The sequence below is a fragment of the Kogia breviceps genome, chromosome 6 (assembly GCF_026419965.1).
Source record: "Kogia breviceps isolate mKogBre1 chromosome 6, mKogBre1 haplotype 1, whole genome shotgun sequence".
NCBI classification, from domain to species: domain Eukaryota; kingdom Metazoa; phylum Chordata; class Mammalia; order Artiodactyla; family Physeteridae; genus Kogia; species Kogia breviceps.
In genome coordinates, this window is record NC_081315.1 from 33,563,248 (window position 1) to 33,585,882 (window position 22,635).

General features: G+C 36.6%; 1 protein-coding gene across 1 annotated transcript in view; it reads right to left on the reverse strand.

The window, feature by feature from the left end:
- DCHS2 (dachsous cadherin-related 2) overlaps positions 1-22,635 on the reverse strand; it is a 270,134-nt gene that overhangs the window by 39,530 nt on the left and 207,969 nt on the right. Inside the window, exon 14 of the mRNA XM_059066078.2 lies at positions 10-123. Coding sequence (XP_058922061.1) covers positions 10-123 — 114 coding nt within the window. The remainder of the gene's footprint in view (positions 1-9; positions 124-22,635) is intronic.

A 22,635-nucleotide genomic window follows, 5' to 3' on the forward strand; every position in this document is an offset into this window, starting at 1 on the left:
AAGGATTACCTGAGTTGGAGCACAAGGAAAAAACTCCATCTTCATTTCCACTAAAAATTGAATATTTAATGTTGTCCCGAACTGAGTCAGTAGCAGAAGCTTTTATAGTCACAATAGAAGTACCTGTAAAAATTAGGGAAAAAAAAAAAGAGTTTAGGAAAAGAAAATTCAGGAAAAACAAGAGCAAACACCGAGTGGTTATTATTTGCCTACTATATTTTCACTTGTCATTCAGTCCATGATTACTTATTGAGTGTCTTCAAAAAGCCAAGCCCAAAAAAAAAAAAAAAAAAAAAAAAAAAAAAAAAAAAAAGCCAAGCCCCATGCTAAGTGTTGGGGATATAGCAACAAACAAGGTAGAAAAGGTCTCTGTCTTCTTGAAGGTTATTAACTGATGGAAGGAGATGAATAATAAGCCATTAAAGAAATACATAATCAAGGTAGATTTCAGATATGCTAAGTTCCCTGAAAAGAAATGAACAAGGTTATGTGATATAAAATACTTTTTCTACAGGGAGGTGGATACCCCTTTGCAGAGGCCTCAGAGGAATGACATTCCAGTTGAACTTTGAAGCATGAGAAGCCATAGAAAGAGTGGAAAGCAAAGGATTCCAGCAGAAAGAAGAGCAGCCAGAGGCCCTGGGCTGGGAGAGGGCTTGGTTTGGTGAGGCACAGTGCGTAGGGGAAATGTGGATGGTGAAGACAGTGTTGAGGTGGGAGGGAGTAGATTTTACTCTAAGTGCAATGGGAAGACATAGAAGCATTTAAAGGAAATGAGTAAAATCATCTGATTTACTTTTAAAAGGCATCAATCTCACTGCTGTCTGGACAAGGAGCTATAAGAAAGGAAAAGAAATACTGCAATAGACCATGCAAGACACAACAACCTAGGATAGTGGGGGGGGGCATGAAAAGAAGGGGACAAATTAAAGACATATGCTGACACATTTCCCTGAACATTGCATGGGATGTGGGAAAGGAGGTAACAAGGGTATAAATATAAGAAATCTTCCTTTAACCAGTTTACAGTAGACTTGTAGGTAAAAGCAACCCAACCAGAAAGTAACCAAGGTCTTAACTGCATGATACAGATTCATTCAAGAATTGTTAAGCTAGGGCAGGGGCAGTAAAGCGATAACTTCAAGGGAAAAACAGAAATTGATTTAGGGGTAGGAATTAGAGAAGAAAGAAGGAAGTCATGTCAGTTTCTAGTAAACAGACTGATTACCAGCATAAGAGAAGAATTAGCAAGGACTGACAGAGATAATAAGACAATTGGTATGATTAGAACTGCAATTTCACTGGGCGAATTTTCAAGAATCCATCTGGGGGGCTTCCCTGGTGGCGCAGTGGTTGAGAATCCGCCTGCCGATGCAGGAGACACGGGTTCGTGCCCTGGTCCGGGAGGATCCCACATGCCGCGGAGCAACTAAGCCCGTGAGCGATGGCTGCTAGGCCTGCGCGTCCGGAGCCTGTGCTCCGCAACGGGAGAGGCCACAACAGTGAGAGGCCCGCATACCGCAAAAAAAAAAAAAAAAAAAAAAAAAAAAATCCATCTGGGCCCCAAGTTAGCACCTTGTCCTCGTTGTTTATAATATCTTATGCCCTTTGCTGCTCACCTCTGCTTTGCTTCCTGTCTTGGTTGTCCATTTGTCTCCCTCCTATGACTGCCTGTCCTGTTTTATTTTTAAGTATTTTTATTTAATCAACTTTATTATGGTAAAACTTACTTACAATAATATACACATAGTTTAAGTATATAGTTCTATATACTACACATGCCTATACACACCTGTGTAGCCACCATCACGATCAAGATGTAGAATATTTCTATCACTTCAAAAAGTTATCTCAGACCCTTGGACAGTCTACATTTGTTTATCCATTACTTACATATGGGCATATGGGTTGTTTTCAGTATGGGGCTTATGAATAAAGCTGCTATCAACATTCACGTAAAAGGGTTTGATGGCCATATGTCTTCATTCCTGAGGGGTAAACACCTACAGTAATTGTATGTTTAACCTGCATACACTATTAACTGAGAAACTATTTTCCAAAGTGGTTGTACCGTTTTATTTATTTATTTATTTATTTATTATTGATGTATAGTTGATTTATAATGTTGTGTTAGTTTCTGGTATACAGCAAAGTGATACACTTATACATATATATATACATAATCTTTTTCATATTATTTTCCATTATGGTTTATCACAGGATATTGAATATAGTTCCCTGTGCTATACAGTAAGATCTTGTTTTTTACTGTGGTTGTACTACTTTACATTCTTGCTAGCAACATACGGGAATTCCAGTTGCTCTACATCCACTGGTATTGTCAGTCTTTTTAATTTTGGTCATCCTAGTGGGTGTGTAGGGGTGTCTCACTGTGGATTTAATTTTAACCTCCTTAATGTCTGATGATGTTGAGCATCTCTTCATGTGCTTATTGGCCATTTCCAATCCCCTTTTTAGTTCATCTTTGTACTTTGCCTTCTTGTTCTCTATTTACCCACCACTTCTGATAATTCTTTACTCATCCTGACCCTCTTGTCTTAGGCCTATAACTTATGGCATCTACTTTACACTCCCTTTCTGGCAATGACCCTGCCTCTCCTCTTAACTTTCATCCTGACCTATAGGATGCTGCCTACTGGCAAAGGCATGTTGCACTGAGTGGGAGAGATGGGAATGAAGTGGATTCTGTAGGAGGCTCTCTGACTGCTGAGTATGTATCACTGGGAGCCTGATATAAGATGGTGTCAGCAAGGCACCGGAGGAAAAGTGAAAGGAAACATTTGATAAGAAAACAGGTGTCAGAGATGAGTACATATTAGGGCTCATTAGCTCAGACACTTTTTGGTAAAAGCAAGAAGCATGAACATATGTAGGAGTTAGATGGGTGGAGGAGGCCAGAGACTGCCTAATACGACTAAGGCACTCAGCTTTAACTTATTACTGCCAGCAGGGAAAGCAGGCTTCAGGATACTGGGGATTCTGGTCTTTTCAAGAGAAGGTCAAAAATTGGTATTTATTTTCATGTGAAATCTCCCAATTCCCAAATGTCAGAAAATATTTAATTTAGGGAGAAAAATAAGCCACCACCTGGGTTGAACAAAATATTGCTGTGAAAAAATATATATATATTGCTGTGGCTTGACTACAGTCCTGTGTCTGGCCATTTACCATTTCTGATAGAGAAGATGAATTTCTCCTTTTTTGTTACCAGCCCTTCTAGCTCTTAGATGGTGGTACTTATTTGTCACTCATGAACTTGTTCAGAACACACTTGAAGACTGATCTTACCTCTCTGCTAAACTTGAACTAAATTCCATGAGAGCAGAAGAGCTTTTCTATATATTTGTATTCTATATATTTCTATAAATCTAGATTAGTTTTGCCTCTAAAGTTTCATGTACTTTCAAATAATAAAATAACTGTCTTTGCCTTAGTACACATTTTTGAGAATCAAGCATGTTGTTGTGTGTATCAAATGTCTGCTGCTTTATATGTTTCAAATGAAGAAACAAGATAAAACCCCAGAAAAACAATGAAGTGAAGTAGGGATAAGCAATCTACCTCATAAAGAGTTCAAGATAATAATCATAAAGATGCTCAAAGAACTTGGGAGAAAAATGGATGAACACAGAAGTTTAACAAACAGTTTGAAAATTTAAAAAAGAACCAAAAGGAGATGAATACAATAACTGAAATTAAAAATTCACTGGAATAAATCAACAGTAGATTAGATGATACAGAGGAATGGATCACTGACCTGGAAGACAGAGTATCAGAAATCCCTCAAGTTGAACTGAAAAAAAAAAAAAAAGGGATAAAAAAATGAAGATAGTTTAAGAGCCCTCTGGGATAAAATCAATATTAACATTCACATTATAGGGGTCCCAGAAGAAAAGAGAGAAAGAAAGGACATATTTGAAGACAAAAAAACTGAAGACGTCCCTAACCTGGGAAAGGAAACACACCTCCAGGTCCAGGAAGCACAGAGAGTCCCAAACAGGATGAACACTAAAGAGATGACACTAAGACACATTGTGATTAAAATGTCAAAAATTAAAGATAAAGAGAGAATATTAAAAGCAGCAAGGGAAAATCAGTAAGTTACATACCATGGAATCCCATAAGGCTATCAGCTGACTTTTCAGCAGAAGCTCTGTAGGCCAGAAGGGAGTGGCATGATATAGTTAAAATGATGAAAGAGAAAGACTTACAACCAAGAACATTCTACTCAGCAATAGTCTCATTCAGATTTGAAGGAGAGATCAAAAGTTTTACAGATGAGCAAAATCTAAAAGAGTTCAGTACCAGGAATCCAACTTTCTAAGACATGGTAAAGGCAATTCTCTAAGCAGAAAAGAAAAGTTTCCAGCTAGAAATACGAAATTTACAAAAGGAAAAATTTCACTGGTAAAGGCAAATATAAGTAAAGGTAGTAGATCAACCCCTTATAAAGCTAGTATGGAGGCTAAAAGACAAAAGTAGTCAAATCATCTACATCCACAATAAGTAGTTAAGGGATACACAAAACAAAAATATGTAAAATATGATGTCAAAAACAGTAAATGTTGTGGAGTCAAAATGTAGGGTTGTTAAAATGTATTCAAACTAAGAGATCAGCTACTTAAAATAATTATGTATATATATATATATGTGTGTGTGTGTGTGTGTGTGTGATTTATATACATAGCTATATATAAACCACAAACCAAAAATCTATAACAGATACAACACAAAACAGAGAAAGGAATCCAAATATAATACTAAGACAGTCATCACAAGGGCAGAGAGCAAAAAGAAAAAAGGAACAGAAAGAACTACAAATACAACCCCCAAACAATTAACAAAATGGCAATAAGACATACCTATCAATAATTACTTTAAATGTAAATGGACTAAATGCTCCAATCAAAGACATAGAGTGGCTGAATGAATATAAAAACAAGACCCAAATATATTCTGCTACAAGAGACCTGCTTCAATCTAAAGACACACATAGATTGAAAGTAAGGGGATGGAAAAAAGTATTACATGCAAATGAAAATGAAATGAAAGCCAGGGCAGCAGTACTTTATATCAGACAAAATAGGCTTTAAAACAAAGACAGTAATAAGAGACAAAGAGGGACATTATAGAATGATAAAATGATTATTCCAAGAGATATAACAATTGTAAATATATATGCACCGAACATAGGAGCACCTAAATACCTAAAGAAAATATTAACAGACATAAAAGGAGTAATTCACAGTAATGCAATAATAGTAGCAGACTTTAACACCCCATTTACCTCAATAGAGAGACCATCCAAACAGAAAATCAATAAGGATATACCAGCCTTAAGCAACACATTAGACCAGGTAGACTTAAGAGATATGTATAGAACATTCCACACCAAAGCAGCAGAATACACATTATTTTCAAGTGCTCATCAATAGATGAATGGATAGAGAAGATGTGGTATATATGTGCAATGGAATATCGTTCAGCCTTAAAAAGAAGGAAATCTTGCCAGTTGTGACAAGATGGATGGAAATAAGTCAGGTAGAGACAGACAAATACTATAGGATTTCACTTCCATGTGGAATCTAAAAAATAAAACAAATGAACAAACATAACCAAACAGAAACTGAATCATAGAAACATACAAAGAACAAACAGGTAGTTGCCCAAAGGGAGGAGAGAAATAGGTGAGGGAGATTACAAGGTACAAATTTCAGATACAAAATAAATGAGTCATGAGTTTGAAATGTACAGTGTGGGGAATATAGTCAATAATTATGTAATATCTTTGTATGGTGACAGATGACAACTAGAATTATAATGGTGATAATTTTGAAATGTATAGATATATCTAATTGCTGTGTCATATACCAGGAACTAACATACTGTCATAGGTCAATTATATTTCAAAAACGAACAAACAAACACATAAAAAAGATCAGACTTGTGGTTACCAGAGGCAGGGTCATGGTAGGTAGGGGAATTGGATGAAGGTGGTCAACAGGTACAAACTTCCAGTTACAGGATAAATAAATACTAGGAATGTGATGTACAGCAAGTTAAATAGAATTAATACTGCTCTATGGTACATATAAAAGTTGTTAGGAGAGTAAATGCTAAGAGCTCTCATCACAAGGAGAAAATTTTTTTTCTACTTCTTTAGTTTTATATCTATATGAGATAATGGATATTCACTAAACTTATTGTAGTAATCATTTCATAATGTATCTAAGTCAAATCATGATGTTGTACACCTTAAATTTATACAATGTTGTATGTTAATTATAGCTCAATAAAACTGGAAGAAAAATATTGTTCCTTTATTAAGTAGGTGCTTAATAAGTATGGAAAGACGGGAGGTAATAGAGGAGACAGAGAGAGAAAGTAAGGAAAAGAGGTGATCACTGAAGTGTTACATGCTGGGAGATTAGAAAAATTCTTCTCTGCCTTCAAGACTGTTCTAAAACAACAGCAACTTTTTAAAAAAAATTATTCAATGCAAGAACACCACTTCTGATAGTGGGATTTGCAGTAGTTAAAAAAAAATAGCACCTATTCAAGATCTCTACTGTGTTTCCTCATTAAATCCTACTGTGGAGGGCCTAGGAACAAGCTTGAAACCCATCCTGATACAGTCCATAGTAAAGACAATCCCTAAATGAAGTCAAATTGACATATTTTTTTTTCCAGATAGGTAAAAGGTTTTCACTAAAAAGAAAAGAAGAAAGAAAAGGCCTTGGAACAGACAATATTTTCCCCAGGAGCCTTTTCAACACTTAACACTCAAAGAAAAATATAACGATCACTATAAATATTAAAGGAAACACATATGTGATACTGTCCACAAAACTGAAAATTCAGAGAAAAAGGCATAAAACAATATCCATAATGGAGAAAGAACAGGAAAACCAAAACTGGATGTGTTACTCTGTTTTAAACATTATGTTTAAAATAAACTGTGACAAAGTTTAAAAGTCATTTATCAGAGTTTCCAAATGATTATTCTTTTCAAGCCAGTTATGAAGTCATTCAGTCACAAAATAAAGGATTTTAATCAATCCTTATCAGTCAAGTTACTACATAAGTTGAGAACTCTCAACTTGTATTATAATCTGATGCTCATTTTGTTACATTTCAGGAGACCTTGTTAATACAAAAATGTCTTACATTTTTGGTAGGACTATGCCTTCACAGTAGTGCAATACATTTTATCTTCAGTGCTAAATCACAATTTTGTGCTTCCTGATACAATTTATTTTTTAAACACTGGAAATTTTACTTCAACTAACTTGTCACATATTCTTAACAATGGCAGTAAGAAGAGAAACAGCCACAATGGCAAGATGTACGGTCTTGTTGATGGCCTTTTCTTCACGGGTTAGAATGCTTATTACATGCCCAATCACAAAAGAAAACATGGAGATTGCTTGCATGTAAAAGAACAAAGATGAGTACAGAATTGCAAATAAGAATCACATATGGCCTCTCTCATGAAAGGAACAATCCTATTTTTATTGCAAATAAAATGTTCATAATAGCAAATGGAACAGTAGCACACAAAAAATATCATTCAATGAAAATACTACAAATTAGATGCTGAGGTCAGCAAAGAGATTAAATCTGAGATTGCCTGAGAAAATAGGAAATAACTAAAGGGTCTGGAATTCTTCTAGGTCTTGCCTTATTGTACACATTTTAAGTAAAAGTCTGTCTCTGGGCATCTGGATAAAACTTACAATTACTGCTCATTTCACATCAAGGTAAAAATGGTAAAACACAAAAACCAATACTGAACCTTCCAACAAACAAAAGCCCAAGACCAGATGGCTTCACAGGTGAATTCTATCAAATATTTAGAGAAGAGCTAACACCTATCCTTCTCAAACTTTTCCAAAATACAGCAGAGGGAGGAACACTCCAAAACTCATTTTACAAGACCATCATCACCCTGATACCAAAATCAGACAAAGATGTCACAAAGAAAGAAAACTAAAGGCCAATATCATTGATGAATATAGATGCAAAAATCCTCAACAACATACTAGCAAACAGAATCAAACAGCACTTTAAAAGGATCATACACCATGATAAAGTAGGGTTTATCTCAGGAATGCAAGGATTCTTCAATATATGCAAATCCATTAATGTGATACACCATATTAACAAACTGAGGAATAAAAAACATACGATCATCTCAATAGATGCAGAAAAAGCTTTCGACAAAATTCAACACCCATTTATGATAAAAACCCTCCAGAAAGTAGGCATAGAGTGAACTTACCTCAACATAATAAAGGCCATATATGACAAACCCACAGCCAACATCATTCTCAATGGTGAAAAACTGAAACCAATTCCACTAAGATCAGGAACAAGACGAGGTGGCCCACTCCCACCACTGTTATTCAACATAGTTAGGAAAGTTTTATCCACAGCAATCAGAGAATAAAAAGAAATAAAAGAAATCCAAATCAGAAAAGAAGAAGTAAAACTGTCACTGTTTGCAGACGACATGATACTATATATAGAGAATCCTAAAGATGCTACCAGAAAACAACTAGAACTAATCAATGAATTTGGTAAAGTAGCAGGATGCAAAGTTAATGCACAGAAATCACTTGCATTCCTATACAATAATGATGAAAAATCTGAAAGAGAAATTAAGGAAACACTCCCATTTACCACTGCAACACAAAGAATAAAATACCTAGGACTAAACCTACCTAAGGAGACAAAAGAACTGTATGCAGAAAACTACAAGACACCGATGAAAGAAATTAAAGATGATACAAACACATGTAGAGATATACCATGTTCTTGGATTGGAAGAATCAACATTGTGAAAATGACTCTACTACCCACAGCAATCTACAGGTTCAGTGCAATCCCTATCAAACTACCACTGGCATTTTTCACAGAACTAGAACCAAAAATCTCACAATTTGTATGGAAACACAAAAGACCCCAAATAGTCAAAACAATCTTGAGAAAGAAAAATGGAGCTGGAGGAATCAGGTTCCCGCACTTCGGACTATACTACAAAGCTACAGTAATCAAGACAGTATGGTACTGACACAAAAACAGAGATATAGATTAATGGAACAGGATAGAAAGCCCAGAGATAAACCCATGCACATATGGTCACCTTATATTTGATAAAGGGGGAAAGAGTGTACAATGGAGAAAAGACAGCCTCCTCAATAAGTAGTGCTGGGAAAACTGGACAGTTACGTGTAAAAGAATGAAAATAGAACACTCCCTAACACCATACACAAAAATAAACTCAAAATGGATTAAAGACCTAAATGCAAGGTCAGACACTATAAAACTCTTAGAGGAAAACAGAGGCAGAACACTCTATAACATAAATCACAAGATCTTTTTTGACCCACCTCCTAGAGAAATGGAAATAAAAACAAAAATAAACAAATGAGATCTAATGAAACTTAAAAGCTTTTGCCCAGCAAAGCAAACCATAAACAAGATGAAAAGACAACCCTCATAATGGAAGAAAATATTTGCAAATGAAGCAACTGACAAAGGATTAATCTCCAAAATATACAAGCAGCTCATGCAGCTCAATATCAAAAAAAGAAACAACCCAATCCAAAAATGGGCAGAAGACCTAAATATACATTTCTCCAAAGAAGATATGCAGATTGACAACAAACACATGAAAGAATGCTCAACATCACTAATCATTAGAGAAATGCAAATCAAAACTACAATGACGTATCACCTCACAACAGTCAGATGGCTATCATCAAAAAATCTACAAACAATAAATGCTGGAGAGGGTGTGGAGAAAAGGGAATCTTCTTGCACTGTTGGTGGGAATGTAAATTGATACAGCCACTATGGAGAACAGTATGAAGGTTCCTTAAAAAACTAAAAATAGAGCTACCATACGACCCAGCAATCCCACTACTGGGCATATACCCTGAGAAAACCATAATTCAAAAAGAGTCATGTACCACAACAAAGTTCATTGCAGCTCTATTTGCAATAGCCAGGACATGGAAGCAACCTAAGTGTCCATCAACAGATGAATGTATAAAGAAGATGTGGCACATATATACAATGGAATATTACTCAGCCATAAAAAGAAATGAAACTGAGTTATTTGTAATGAGGTGGATGGACCTAGAGTCTGTCATACAGAGTGAAGTAAGTCAGAAAGAGAAAAACAAATACCATATGCTAACACATATATATGGAATCTAAAAAAAGAAAAAAAAATGGTTCTGAAGAACATAGGGGCAGGACAGGAATGAAGATACAGATGTAGAGAATGGACTTGAGGACACAGGGAAGGGGAAGGGGAAGCTGGGCAAAGTGAGAGAGTGGCAAGGACTTATACCTACTACCGAATGTAAATAGATAGCTAGTGGGAAGCAGCCACATAGCACAGGGAGATCAGCTCAGTGCTTTGTGTCCACCAAGAGGGGTGGGATAGGGAGGGTGGAATGGAGATGCAAGATGGAGGAGATATGGGGATATATGTATATGTATAGCTGATTCAGCAGAAACTAACACATCACTGTAAAGTAATTATACTCCAATAAAGATGTTAAAAAAATACTGTACCTTCAATTTCCATGAGGTAAGTGAAACATATAGAAGCATTTACCTTTTACATTTTCAGGCTTTTATGAATTTCATTTTAAGCTTAACATTGCATTAAAAAAGTATAACACATTTAATCTTCTTGTTCTTTTCTTCTTTACAAAAATACTGTTAAAACACTACCCCACCTACACCACCAGTGAACTATTCATTTAAAGGCAGAATTATATAACAATAAATGCAGTGGGAGTATAAAAATCAATATTTGTGGATATATTTAGGTAAAATAATTATGTGAACCTTTTATTTAGAGTTGTCCCTGAGTAAATAATTCTAGAGTTTTACTTTTGTTATTTCTAAGCAATGCAAGCATTTTCTTATAGATGACTGACTTGAGAAAGATTTTTTAAACACTTGGATGATTTTTGAAATAACTATTGTATCTGAAATGTCCAGCCACTGAAACACTTGAACATATTTCAATCATTTAAGAAAAAAAAGTTGGGAGTCACGTCAGCAAAATGACTGAATAGAAAACCTTAGATCTAGTCCCCCATAGAGATATAGTCTAACAACAACAGTAGATGGTCCAAAAAGTCTTTATGAAAACTCCAGGCCAAAAGGGAGTGGGATGATTTATTCAAAGTGCTGAAAGAAAAAACTGTCACCAAGAATATTATATCTAACAAAACTGTCCTTCAAAAATGAAGAAGAAATAAAGACTTCCAATAAACAAAAGCTCAGAGAGTTCATCACCACTAGATCTGCCTCAGAAGAAATGCTGGCAGAAGTCCTTCAAGTTGAAATAAAAGGACTCTAGATAGCAACGTGAAAGCATACAAAAATACAAAGTTCTTTGGTTAAGGTAAATCTACAGACAAATACTAAATCCTGTAACACTGTAATGGTGGTACATAAATCACTTTTAATTCTGGTATAAAATTTAAAAGATAAAAGCATTAAATATAACTTTAAGTACAAAACTATGTTAACGGACCAATATATAAAAAGATGTAACTTGTGAAATTGATATCATAAAGAGAGGGAGAAGTAAAGGAGAAGAGTTTTTGTATGTGATTAAAGTTAAGTTATCAGTTTAAAGTGGATTGCTAAAACTAGAAGATGTTTTATGTAATCCCCATGGTAACCACAAAGAAAACACCTATAGAAGAAACACAAAAGGAAATAAGAAGGAACTCAAAGCTCGACACTTCAAAAAATCAGTGAAATACAAAAGAAGGCAGCAAGAGAAGAAAAGAGGGACAAAATAACTACAAAACATACAGAAAACAATTTTAAAATGTCAATACTAAGTCCCTCCCAATCATAATTACTTTAAACATAAATTGATAAAAGTCCCCAATTAAAAAAAACACAGTGGCTGAATGGATTAAAAATAACCCACAACCTCCAACTACATACTGTCTAGAAGATACTCATTTTAGGTATAAGGACACCCATAAGCTGAAAGTGAAAGGATGGAGAAAGATATTCCATGCAAATGGTACCCCAAAGATGACAGGGATGGCTGTATTTATATCAAACAAAATAGAGTTTAAGTCCAAGACTGTCATGAGACAAAGAAGGATATTATATAGAAAAAGGTCTATTCACCAAGAAGATGTAGCAATTATAAGTATATATGCACCTAACAGTACAGCACCTGAACATATAAAGCAAACACTGATAGAATTGAAGGGAGGAATAGATAGTAGCACAATAATAGTAGGATATTTCAATTCCCCACTTTCAATAATGGATATATCAACCCAACAAAAGATCAATAAGGAAGCAGAGGACTTGAACAACATTACAAACTAACTGGACCTAAGAGATATATGCAGAAGGCTTAACCCAACAATAGCAGAATACACATTCTCATGTGTATTAAACATTCCCAAGTGTATCCTCAAGAGCACATGGAACATTCTCCAGGGCAGATCACATGTTAGGCCACAGAATCTGGACAAATTTAAGAAGATTATACCAACTATCTTTTCTGCCTATGATGGAATGAAACTAGAAATAAACCACAAAGAAAAACTAGAAAATTTACAAATACATGGAAATTAAATAATATGCTCTTTAACAACTAACAGGTCAAAGAAGAAATCTAAAGGAAAATTAGATAATATCTTGAGACAAATGAAACAAAACCATAACATAGCAAAACATGAGATGCAGCAAAAGCAGTACTAAGAGGGAATTTTATAGCAGTAACTGCCTACATTAAAAAAGAAGAAAGATTGCAAATCAACAACATAGCTTTATACCTCAAGGATCTAGAAAAAGAGGAACAAACTGAAAACAAAGGAAGGAATAAAAAAATTAAGATTAGAGTAGAAATAAATAAAATAGTATGGAAACAATTAAAAATCAATAAAACTGTTTTTTTAAAAGATCAGTAAAATTGACAATTCCTTAGCTAGAAAAGAAAAAAGAAGTGAGAAGCCTCAAATAAGAAAAATCAGAAATGAAAGGGGACATGTTACAACTGATGCCATAGAAATAAAAAGTATCATAAGAGACTACTATGAACAATTATACACCAACAAATTAGATAACCTAGAAGAAATGGATACATTTATAGAAACATACACCCTACCAAAATCAAATCATGAAGAAAGAAAAAATCTGAACAGATCTGTAACTAGTTAGGAGATTGAATCAGTAATCAAAAACCTCCCAATAAAGAGGAACAGATGGCTTCACTGGTGAATTCTACCAAACACATAAAGAAGAATTAACACCAGTTCTTCTCAAACTCTTCCAAAAAAATTAAAGAGGATAGAACACTTCCAAACTTATTTTATGAGGCCAGCATTACTCTGATACCAAAACCAGACTGAGACATTGCAAGAAAAGAAAACTACAGACCAATAGCCCTGGTGAATATAGATACAAAGATCCTCAACAAAGTATTAGCAAATTGAATTCAACAGCATATTAAAATGATCAGGTGCCATAATCAATTGAGACTCATCCCTGGGATGCAATCATTGTTCAACATATGAAAATCAATCACTGTGATACACCACATTAATAGAACAAAGGATAAGAAATCACAATACATGCAGAAAAAGTATTTGGCAAAATTCAACAGTCTCTCAGGATAAACACACTCAATAAACTAGAAGTATTATAAGGAAATTACCACAAAAAAATAAAGGTCACATATAAAAAAAAAACCCACAGGTAACAAACATCCTGCTCAATGGTGAAAAACAGAAAGCTTCTCTACTAAGCTCAGGAACAAGGCAATGATGTCCACTCTTCCCACTTCTATGTGATATAGTACTGGAAATCCTAGTCAGGGAAATTAGGTTTTGAAATTAAAGGCATCCAAATCAAAAAAGAAATAAAATTATCTCTGTTCTCATGACATGATGACATGATCTTATATGTAGAAAACCTTATCCATTCCACAAAAAGTCAGTCGAATTTCTACGCACTAACCATGTATAATCGAAAAAAGAAATTAGGGAAACAATTCCAATTAATAGCATCAAAACATAATTAGGAATAAACTTACCCAAGGAGGTGAAAGTCTTATACACTAAAAAATATAAAATATTGTTAAAAGTAATGAAAGACAACCCAAATACATGGAAATACATTCTGTGTTCATGGAGTAAAAGACTTAATATTGTTAAAATGTCCATACTACGCAAAACAATCTACAGAATCAATGCAATTCCTATCAAAATCCCAATGGTATTTTTTGCAGAGATAGAAAAAAAACTTAAAATTCATATGAAATCTCAAAGTACTCTGGATAGCCAAAACAATCTTGAGAAAGAAAAGCAAAGCTGGAGGCCTCACATTCCTAAGTTCAAAACATATTACAAAGCTACAGTAATCAAAACACTATGGTACTGACATACAGAGAGATATACAGACCAATGGAACAGAATAGAGACATCACAAATAAACTGTTACATATATGTTCAAATGATCTTTGACAAGGATGCCAATGCTACACAATAGGGAAAGGATAGTCTATTTAACAATTGGTGTTAAGAAAACTGGATAACTGCAAAAGAAATGTATTTGAATATCTTACACCATACTTTAAAAATGAACTAAAAATGGATTTAAATCTCCTAGAAGAAAACATAGGGGTAAAACTTCATGACATTGGATTTGGCAGTAATTTCTTGGATATGAGAGCAAAAGTACAGGCAACAAAAGCAAAAATAGATGAATAGGACTACATCAAAATAAAAAGCTTCTATGCAGCAAAGGAAACAATCAACAGAGTGAAAAGGCAATCTATGGAATGGGAGAAAATATTTGCAAATTATATATCTGATAAGGGGTTAATCTCCAAAATATATAAGGAACTCCTACAACTCAACAGAAGACAAAATCAATTGAAAAATGAACAAAGGGCTTGGCTTGTATAGACATTTTTTCAAAGAAGATATACAAATGGCCCACTGGTACATGAAAAGATGCTCAACATCACTAATCACCAAGGAACTACAAATCAAAACCACAGTGAGATGTCACCTCACACCAGTTAGGATGCCTGCTATCAAAAAAACAAAAACAAACAAAAAAAGAAAATAACAAGTGTCAATAAAGGTAAGGAGAAACTGGAACCCTTGTACACTGTTGGTGGGAATGTAAAATGGTATAGCCCCTATGGAACACAATGTGGATGATCCTCTAAAAATTAAAATTAGAACTACCATATGATCCAGCAATCCTACTTCTGGGTATATATCCAAAGAACTGAAAACAGGATCTTAAAAACTTATCTGCACATCCATGTTCATTGTAACATTATTTACAAGAGCCAAGAGGTAGAAACAACCTAAATGTCTTTAAGTGGATAAATGGATAAAGAAATGTGGTATAAACATACAATGGTATAGTACTCAACCTTAAAAAAGAAGGAAATCCTGTCTTATGGCACAACACTGATGGACATTATGTGAATTAGCCAGCCACAAAAAGACAAATACTGCATGTCTCCACTTATATAAAGTATCTAAAATAGTCAAACCCTTAGAAGCAAAAAGTAGAATGGTGCTTGCTTGGAGTGGAGGGAGAGGAAAGAGTTGTTCAGTGAGTGTAGAATTTCAGTTTTGAAAGATGAAAAAGTTGGAGAAATCCACTGCACAATGATATACATACTGTTAACACTACTGTACTGTGCACTTAAAAAATGGTAAATTTTATGTGTTTCTTGCCACAGCCAAAAAAAAAAAGAGTTGATTTTTTTCCTTCCCACATTCTCATAATCAAAAAATGACTGAACACAGGGCTTTCCAAAAATTCTACCCCTGTGATGAGACAAAGCATGGAAAATGCTCAAAATGAGTAATTTTCCAAAATTTGTGAACAGATGAAAACTATGTTTTAAAATGTAAAAGGCATGCAATCTTGAACACATTTGCTTTTGTGAACACCTAAGGAAATAGTAGAGGAAGTCATAAAAAGTGCTTCTTGACTTTTCATGTACTTTAGAAAAAGAGAGATGAGGAAGAAAACCAATATAGAATTAACACATGCAATGAGAAGTAAACAGTCTGAAATATATTGTTTAATTGGATTACGGATTTTAGTGGGCAACTTTTTTAAAAGGAGCGATTACCTGTAAACGGCTTCATTTAATCATTTAAAAATGCACTCATAACAACCTTGAGAAACACAGTGCTAAAATGATTCCTGGAGGCCCCTACTTCCTCTCCAATTTTGTAATTTACAGAAAACTAAAACATGAAGATTCAAAACATGAGCTTGAGAATTTTCACTGTTGCTTCGATGTTGGGTCAAACTCCAGATCTTGCCTGTGGACCAGCCGCTGCTGATCTCCCCTTGTTTTCCAGCCATTCCCTGTCTAGGCTGCATCCCCAGGTTGATAATCAGACTTAACATGCCCTGCACTTTTAAGACCCATCCTTATTCTCTGTTCAGCTCCTGGAACCCGAAAGTCAGCCAGAATCCAGAGCCTGCACATATCCAGAAAGAAAGGTTACACAATTTTTTATATGAGTGATCAACTTTTGTTATGAGACAGCACATTTCCAATTATTTCAAGAAACAAATAAAATGTGGTCACCAAAATCTTAAAAATGTTTCACTTAGATTATAAGAAATGCCTTTTATGATGTTAATTTTAACAAGTCCATTTGATTGCCACCGCAGCTCTTCAGGGAGACAGGACTGCTGCCCTCAAAATAATCTGAAAGCGGGGTCAGCCTCCACAAATGACAGGTACCGACTGAGACCAGAAAGCAATGAATGGAGATTCTGATATTTCTAAGTGCTTTGTTGTTTCTGACTTACATGTAAACGAAAATCCTCTCCAAAGCTGCTGAAGTCTGTTTGGCTGCACACAATTCTTGTAAACAGCCACGGCCGACTCTGGTTCACTTAGGAGGTCTCGGCTACTGGTCTTTATTCTTGGCCACATCCTGAACAATTTCAACAGAGTTTCAAACCTACTCCTCAGAATTTCCTTCCTGAACTCTTCCAGCCCTTCATTTTGCTAACTGTGTCATTCTCTTATCCTTTATATCTGATGCACGGACTTATCTTTTCAGACATGCCTTCCTTTCTACCATGTTCTTACTTCCCTATGCCAAGATGGTATCCTCAGACCATCTCAGGTAACACTCTTCCCAGCCCCACTGTGGAAAGGTTCTGTGAGCACTGTAGCCCCACTCCCAGTGGGTGGTAGCCCCAGCACCTCATTCACTCCTGCTCTGGGGACAGGCCTCCGATTGAGCTAACAGCCACGTTTCAGTCCCTATCTTCCCAAACCTCAGCTACAAATTAGAAATGGTTGACCACTCCCTGCTTCTGGCATGTGCCACCTTCCTGTTTCTCTAACACCATCTTCCCAGGAATGGTTAGCAGTGCCTCGGCCTTTTCATCTCAATCTCTTCTGTAGATGCATTGCATCTCCAACTCCTGTAAAATACTGGCATTACTTTGGATTTCTTCTCAGCCCTCTCTCTATCTACCTTGACCACTGACTTGCACACGTAATTACATGGGAGCTTCTACCAATTCACAATGTCTGTTCTATCTTCAAAGATTCTCATTTAATTGGTTTGGGGGTTGGGGGAGTTGATGTCCAGGTACCAGTAATTTTTAAAAGCTCCCCAGGTGTATCTACATGCAGCCAGGGTTGAGAACCCTGGGTCTAAATAATCAAGAAGTCCCACTGCGGCTGTCGTGGAAATACAGAGACCACATTCCCTCTTGTCTCCCCCGACCACCGCAGTTTTACTTGGGCCCTGGCCATTCACCATGCGGATTACCACAGTACCCTTCTAACTCATCTCTCTTTCCCAAGGCACTCTTCTTCACAAGGCCTCCAAAGTGAGTTTTCTACAATATGAAAGTTTGTTTTGTCACTCTTTTGATAATTGAAAGGCCATCAGTGTCTCTCTGGTCCAGCTCATTATTGGAAATCTCATGAGAGCCTCTGTCTAGCTGTTCCAGATGATTTGCTGCACAGGATGGTAAACTCGCCACATGCTCCTGAGTCCCCACGCCTTTGTGTGGACCACTTCCCCTGCCCAGAACTAAGTGTCTTCCTCATCTTTTTTTTTTCCTTTGGCCTGATTTTATCCTCATTTGAGCATATCCGTTTCGTTTTCTTAGAAGTATAACTGTTAAACGGTGAAATGAGTTCAATAAGCATTTGGTGAACACCTACTAGAAGCAAGCTCTTTTCTGGTTCTCTTCAGAATGGGAAGCGTCTCCCAGCTACTCCGGGCTGTACTTTCATCTCCATGTCTTACACTTAATAACTGTTGGTAACAATGAAGTAAAATGTTTTGGAGATTAAAAAGTGCTTATTTGATCATCAAAACTATCTTGTAAGAGAAGAGATGAAAGAGATGTTCAAAGGTCCTTACAAGGATGACCACCCGTTTCCTATACCTTTAAAAAAATGAGTACTGAGCACACGACATTGTGTATACAGTCACCATTTATCTGGCATCCTCAAGAACAGAGATAAGAGTGCTCTTTAAGAGCGTAAAATAAATGAAGCAGAGTTCAGTTTTACATAGTACAACTTAGATGTGCAAAGAAAAAATCATTTCTATATTTCTTATGATGGATCTAATATTCTTTAGGAGCCCCACTCTGATGGACAACAGAGAAAAATGGCCGTCTTAACATGCTATTAATGCCATCTCAGTCTGTTCCCTTGAAACAGTACTTTCAGGTAACTTAGCAGCTTTGGGATGCATGCTCAGTCTTTGAGGCTCCCTCCCTGTTGCATCGCTGCTGCTCTGTAAGATGACACCACTGGGGGGAGACTGTCAGTGATGAGGTGGGATCTTTGTGTGCTGTCCACTGGCTTTTAGAATTTGTTTCCAGGCTGTGAATCTCATCTTTCATGTCAACATGTACAGGCTCAGAACTCTACCCTGCTGGCCTGGCCCCACTGCAGCTGTTTTTGATGTTGCAGTTTTTTGATACTTGGCATGTTATGTAACCCTGCGTTTCAGCTGTCTACCCAACAGATTTAGGGAGGGGCTCATCTCATCACTTGCAGCCGTGGTCACCACGCTGGCCTGTACTATGCATTAATCTGTGTCCACAGTGGGAATGCTGGGACTATGGAGGGTCTTCTAGGCCTTGCAAGAGCCAAACAGGAATGGAACACTCACTTGTGCCTTCTTTTTACCTAAACACGTTGCCCATTTTAGCCTGCTCCCACTAACTCATGTTAGGAAAAAGCTACCCCATGAGGCAGTGTCCTCCCAGAGTTCCAAAGTGTCCTCTGCTTTTAGCCTTTCCTAGGCTGTCTCACTGGCTCCCTCCAGAATGACAGCTTTGGGGAAGGGGGGCCGGGATGCTTGTGGTTGACCACTTGTTTCCTACATCTTTTCTCATTGGCCTTCCTGCACTCCCCAGCAAGTAGATGGAATGGGCTTTCCTTTCCTTCCATGTGGCAGATTTCTTCAGGAGCCATCTTTGTTTATACTAAGGACCCCCATTTTGCTTGTCAAAGGCAGAATATTCTCTCTTTGCATTTTTGCTGTAACTATCCTAATGTATCCAAAACAAGGGATGTCTCTTGCAGAATAGGTGGAAGGTCTTATCCACAGACAGGCAATACAAATATAGTTCAAAAATATTAACCCTCAGGACAAGAACAGAGTTGGATGAATGGCACTACTCAGCTTGAAGACTATAAAGCTACAGTAATCAAGACAGTGTGGTATTAGTCAAAGAATAGACAAATAGACCAATAGAAGCGAATAGAGAGCCCCAAATAGACCCATGTAAATACAGTCAATTGATCTTTGACAAAGGAGCAAAGGCAATACAATGGAGAGTCTTCAATAAATGGTGGTAGAACAACTAGGCTTCCACATGTCAAAAAAGACTCTGTACTCAGACCTTCCACCCTTTAAAAAATTAACTCAACATGGGTTACAGACCTAAATTCAAAATGTTAAAATAAAAAACTCCTAGACACTGGCTGGAGGAACCCTAGGTGACTCTGGGTTTGGGGATAACTTTTTAGATACCACACTAAAGGCAGGATACCTGAAAGACAGAATTAATATGTTGGTTTTTACTAAAATTAAAATTTTCTGCTCTGCAAAAGACAATCCCAAGAGAATTAAAAGACAAGACATACGCTGGGAGAAAATATTTGCAAAAGACATATCTGATAAAAGCCTGCTATCCAGAATATACAAAGAACTCTTAAAAGTCAACAATAAGAAAACAAACAACCTGATTAAAAGTGGACAAAAGACCTTAAAAGACACTCAACAAAGGAGATACACAGATGTTAAGTAAGCATATGAAAAGATGTTCCCCATCATATGTCATCAGGGAAATGCAAATTAAAATGAGTTACAACCACACATCTATTAGAATGGCCAAAATATACAACACTGAAAGCACCATATGCTGGCAAGGATGTGGAGCAACAGGAACTCTCATTCATTGCTGTGGGAAAGCAAAATGGTACAGCCACTTTGGAAGACAGTTTGGCAGTTTCTCACAAAACTAGACATACTCTAACCATAAGACCCAGGAATCAAACTCCTTGGAATTTACCCAAAGGAGTTGGAAATGTATGTCTATACAAAAACCTGTACGTTGGTTTCGGTAGCAATTTTATTCGTAATTACCAAAACTTGGAAGCTACCAAGATGTCCTTCAGTAGATGAATAGATAAATAAACTGCAATATCTAGACAATGGAATATTATTCAGTGCTGAAAAGAAATGAGCTATCAAGCAATGAAAAGACATGGAAGAAACTTATCTGCATATTACTAAGTAAAAGAAGCTAATTTTAATAGGCTACATACTGTATGATTTCAACTATGTGACATTCTGCAAAAGGCAACATTACAGAGACAATAACAAGATCAGTGGTTGCCTGGGTTTGGGGCTGGGGGTATGGGGGAAAGGATGAACAGACAGAGCATGGTTTTTGGGGGGACAGTGAAACTACTCTGTATGATACTATAATGGTGGATACATGTCATTATACATTTGTCCAAACCCATAGAATGTAAAACAACAAGGGTGAACCCTAATGTAAACTATAGACTTTGGGTCATTATGACGTATCAGTGTAGGTTCACTGATTTTAACAAGGATGCCACTCTGGGAAGGATGCTGATAATGAGGGAAGGAATGCATGTAGTGGGGCAGGGGTACATGAGAAATCTCTATCTTCCCCCCTCAATTTTACTGTGTACCTAAACAGTCTTTAAAAAATAGTTGTTAAAAAACATTAACCCGGGCTTCCCTGGTGGCACAGTGGTTGAGAATCCGCCTGCCGATGCAGGGGACATGGGTTCGTGCCCCGGTCCGGGAAGATCCCACATGCCGCGGAGCGGCTGGGCCCATGAGCCATGGCTGCTGAGCCTGCGCATCCAGAGCCTGTGCTCCGCAATGGGAGAGGCCACAACAGTGAGAGGCCCACGTACCGAAAACAAAACAAAACAAAAAAACATTAACCCTGTTACATCGCTAAACAAAATATAATGGTTCAGAAGAGAGTTATGCAAAATCACCTGAAAAAACAATCGTTCCCATGGCAGGCTTGATGGAGGTGTTAAGACACCAAAAGAAGGTATGTGTGGCCAAAAGGAAGTCAATGAGTAAAAATGACACAAATGAACTTATTTAACAAAACAGAAACAGACTCAGAGACTTAGAAAACAAACTTATGGTTACCAAAGGGAAAAGGTGGGGAGGGAGATAAATTAAGAGTTTGGGTTTAACATATACAAACTACTATAATTAAAATAGATAACCAACAAGGACCTACTGTATAGCACAGGGAACTCTGCTCAGTATTCTGTAATAACCTAAATGGGAAAAGAATTTGAAAAAGAATAGATATATGTATAACTGAATCAATTTGCTATACACCTGAAACTAACACAACATTGTAAATCAACTGTACTCCAATATAAAATAAAAAAATTTTTAAGTAAAAAAAAAAAAAAAAGCAAGCTAATGAGCAACAGAAGACCAGACAGTCATGAAGGCATCACAAAATTCTACTTGGCAGTGCTGCACGAATTCTTTCTGAAGAAAGGGTAACACAGGCTGATGACATACAACACTTGAATCACATCCTGCTTGAACTATTTAGGATTAACAAGCAACCTTCTGAGTACAGTTTGGGTTCCTGTGTCCTTTTTCCTACAAAGAGAGAGCTGGTCATCCTGACATGACTACTATAATCCACATGGCAATCATAGTTACTATAATCCACATGGCAATCATAGTTCTTCTGTAAAGGAACTGCACTCTTGCTTATGTATCAGTCTCCTTCCTAACAGTCAGTAACCTCCAACCTCAGGGGAAGAACTCCCTGGTTTGTTAAGATGAGGCCTTGAGCCAGGTGGCTGAGGCTCAGATGTGGGACTGCAGTTAATTCTCAAAAATGAAAATTTCCCTGTGAGATGTTCACCTTCTTTTGAGAGGACTTGACCTTGTAAAGCCTTTCTCCTTCTGTCTCCTCCAGAGCTATCTTAGAATCATAGGTAAGGTGATGGAATTTGACACTGTTTGACAATGGCTAGTTAGATGG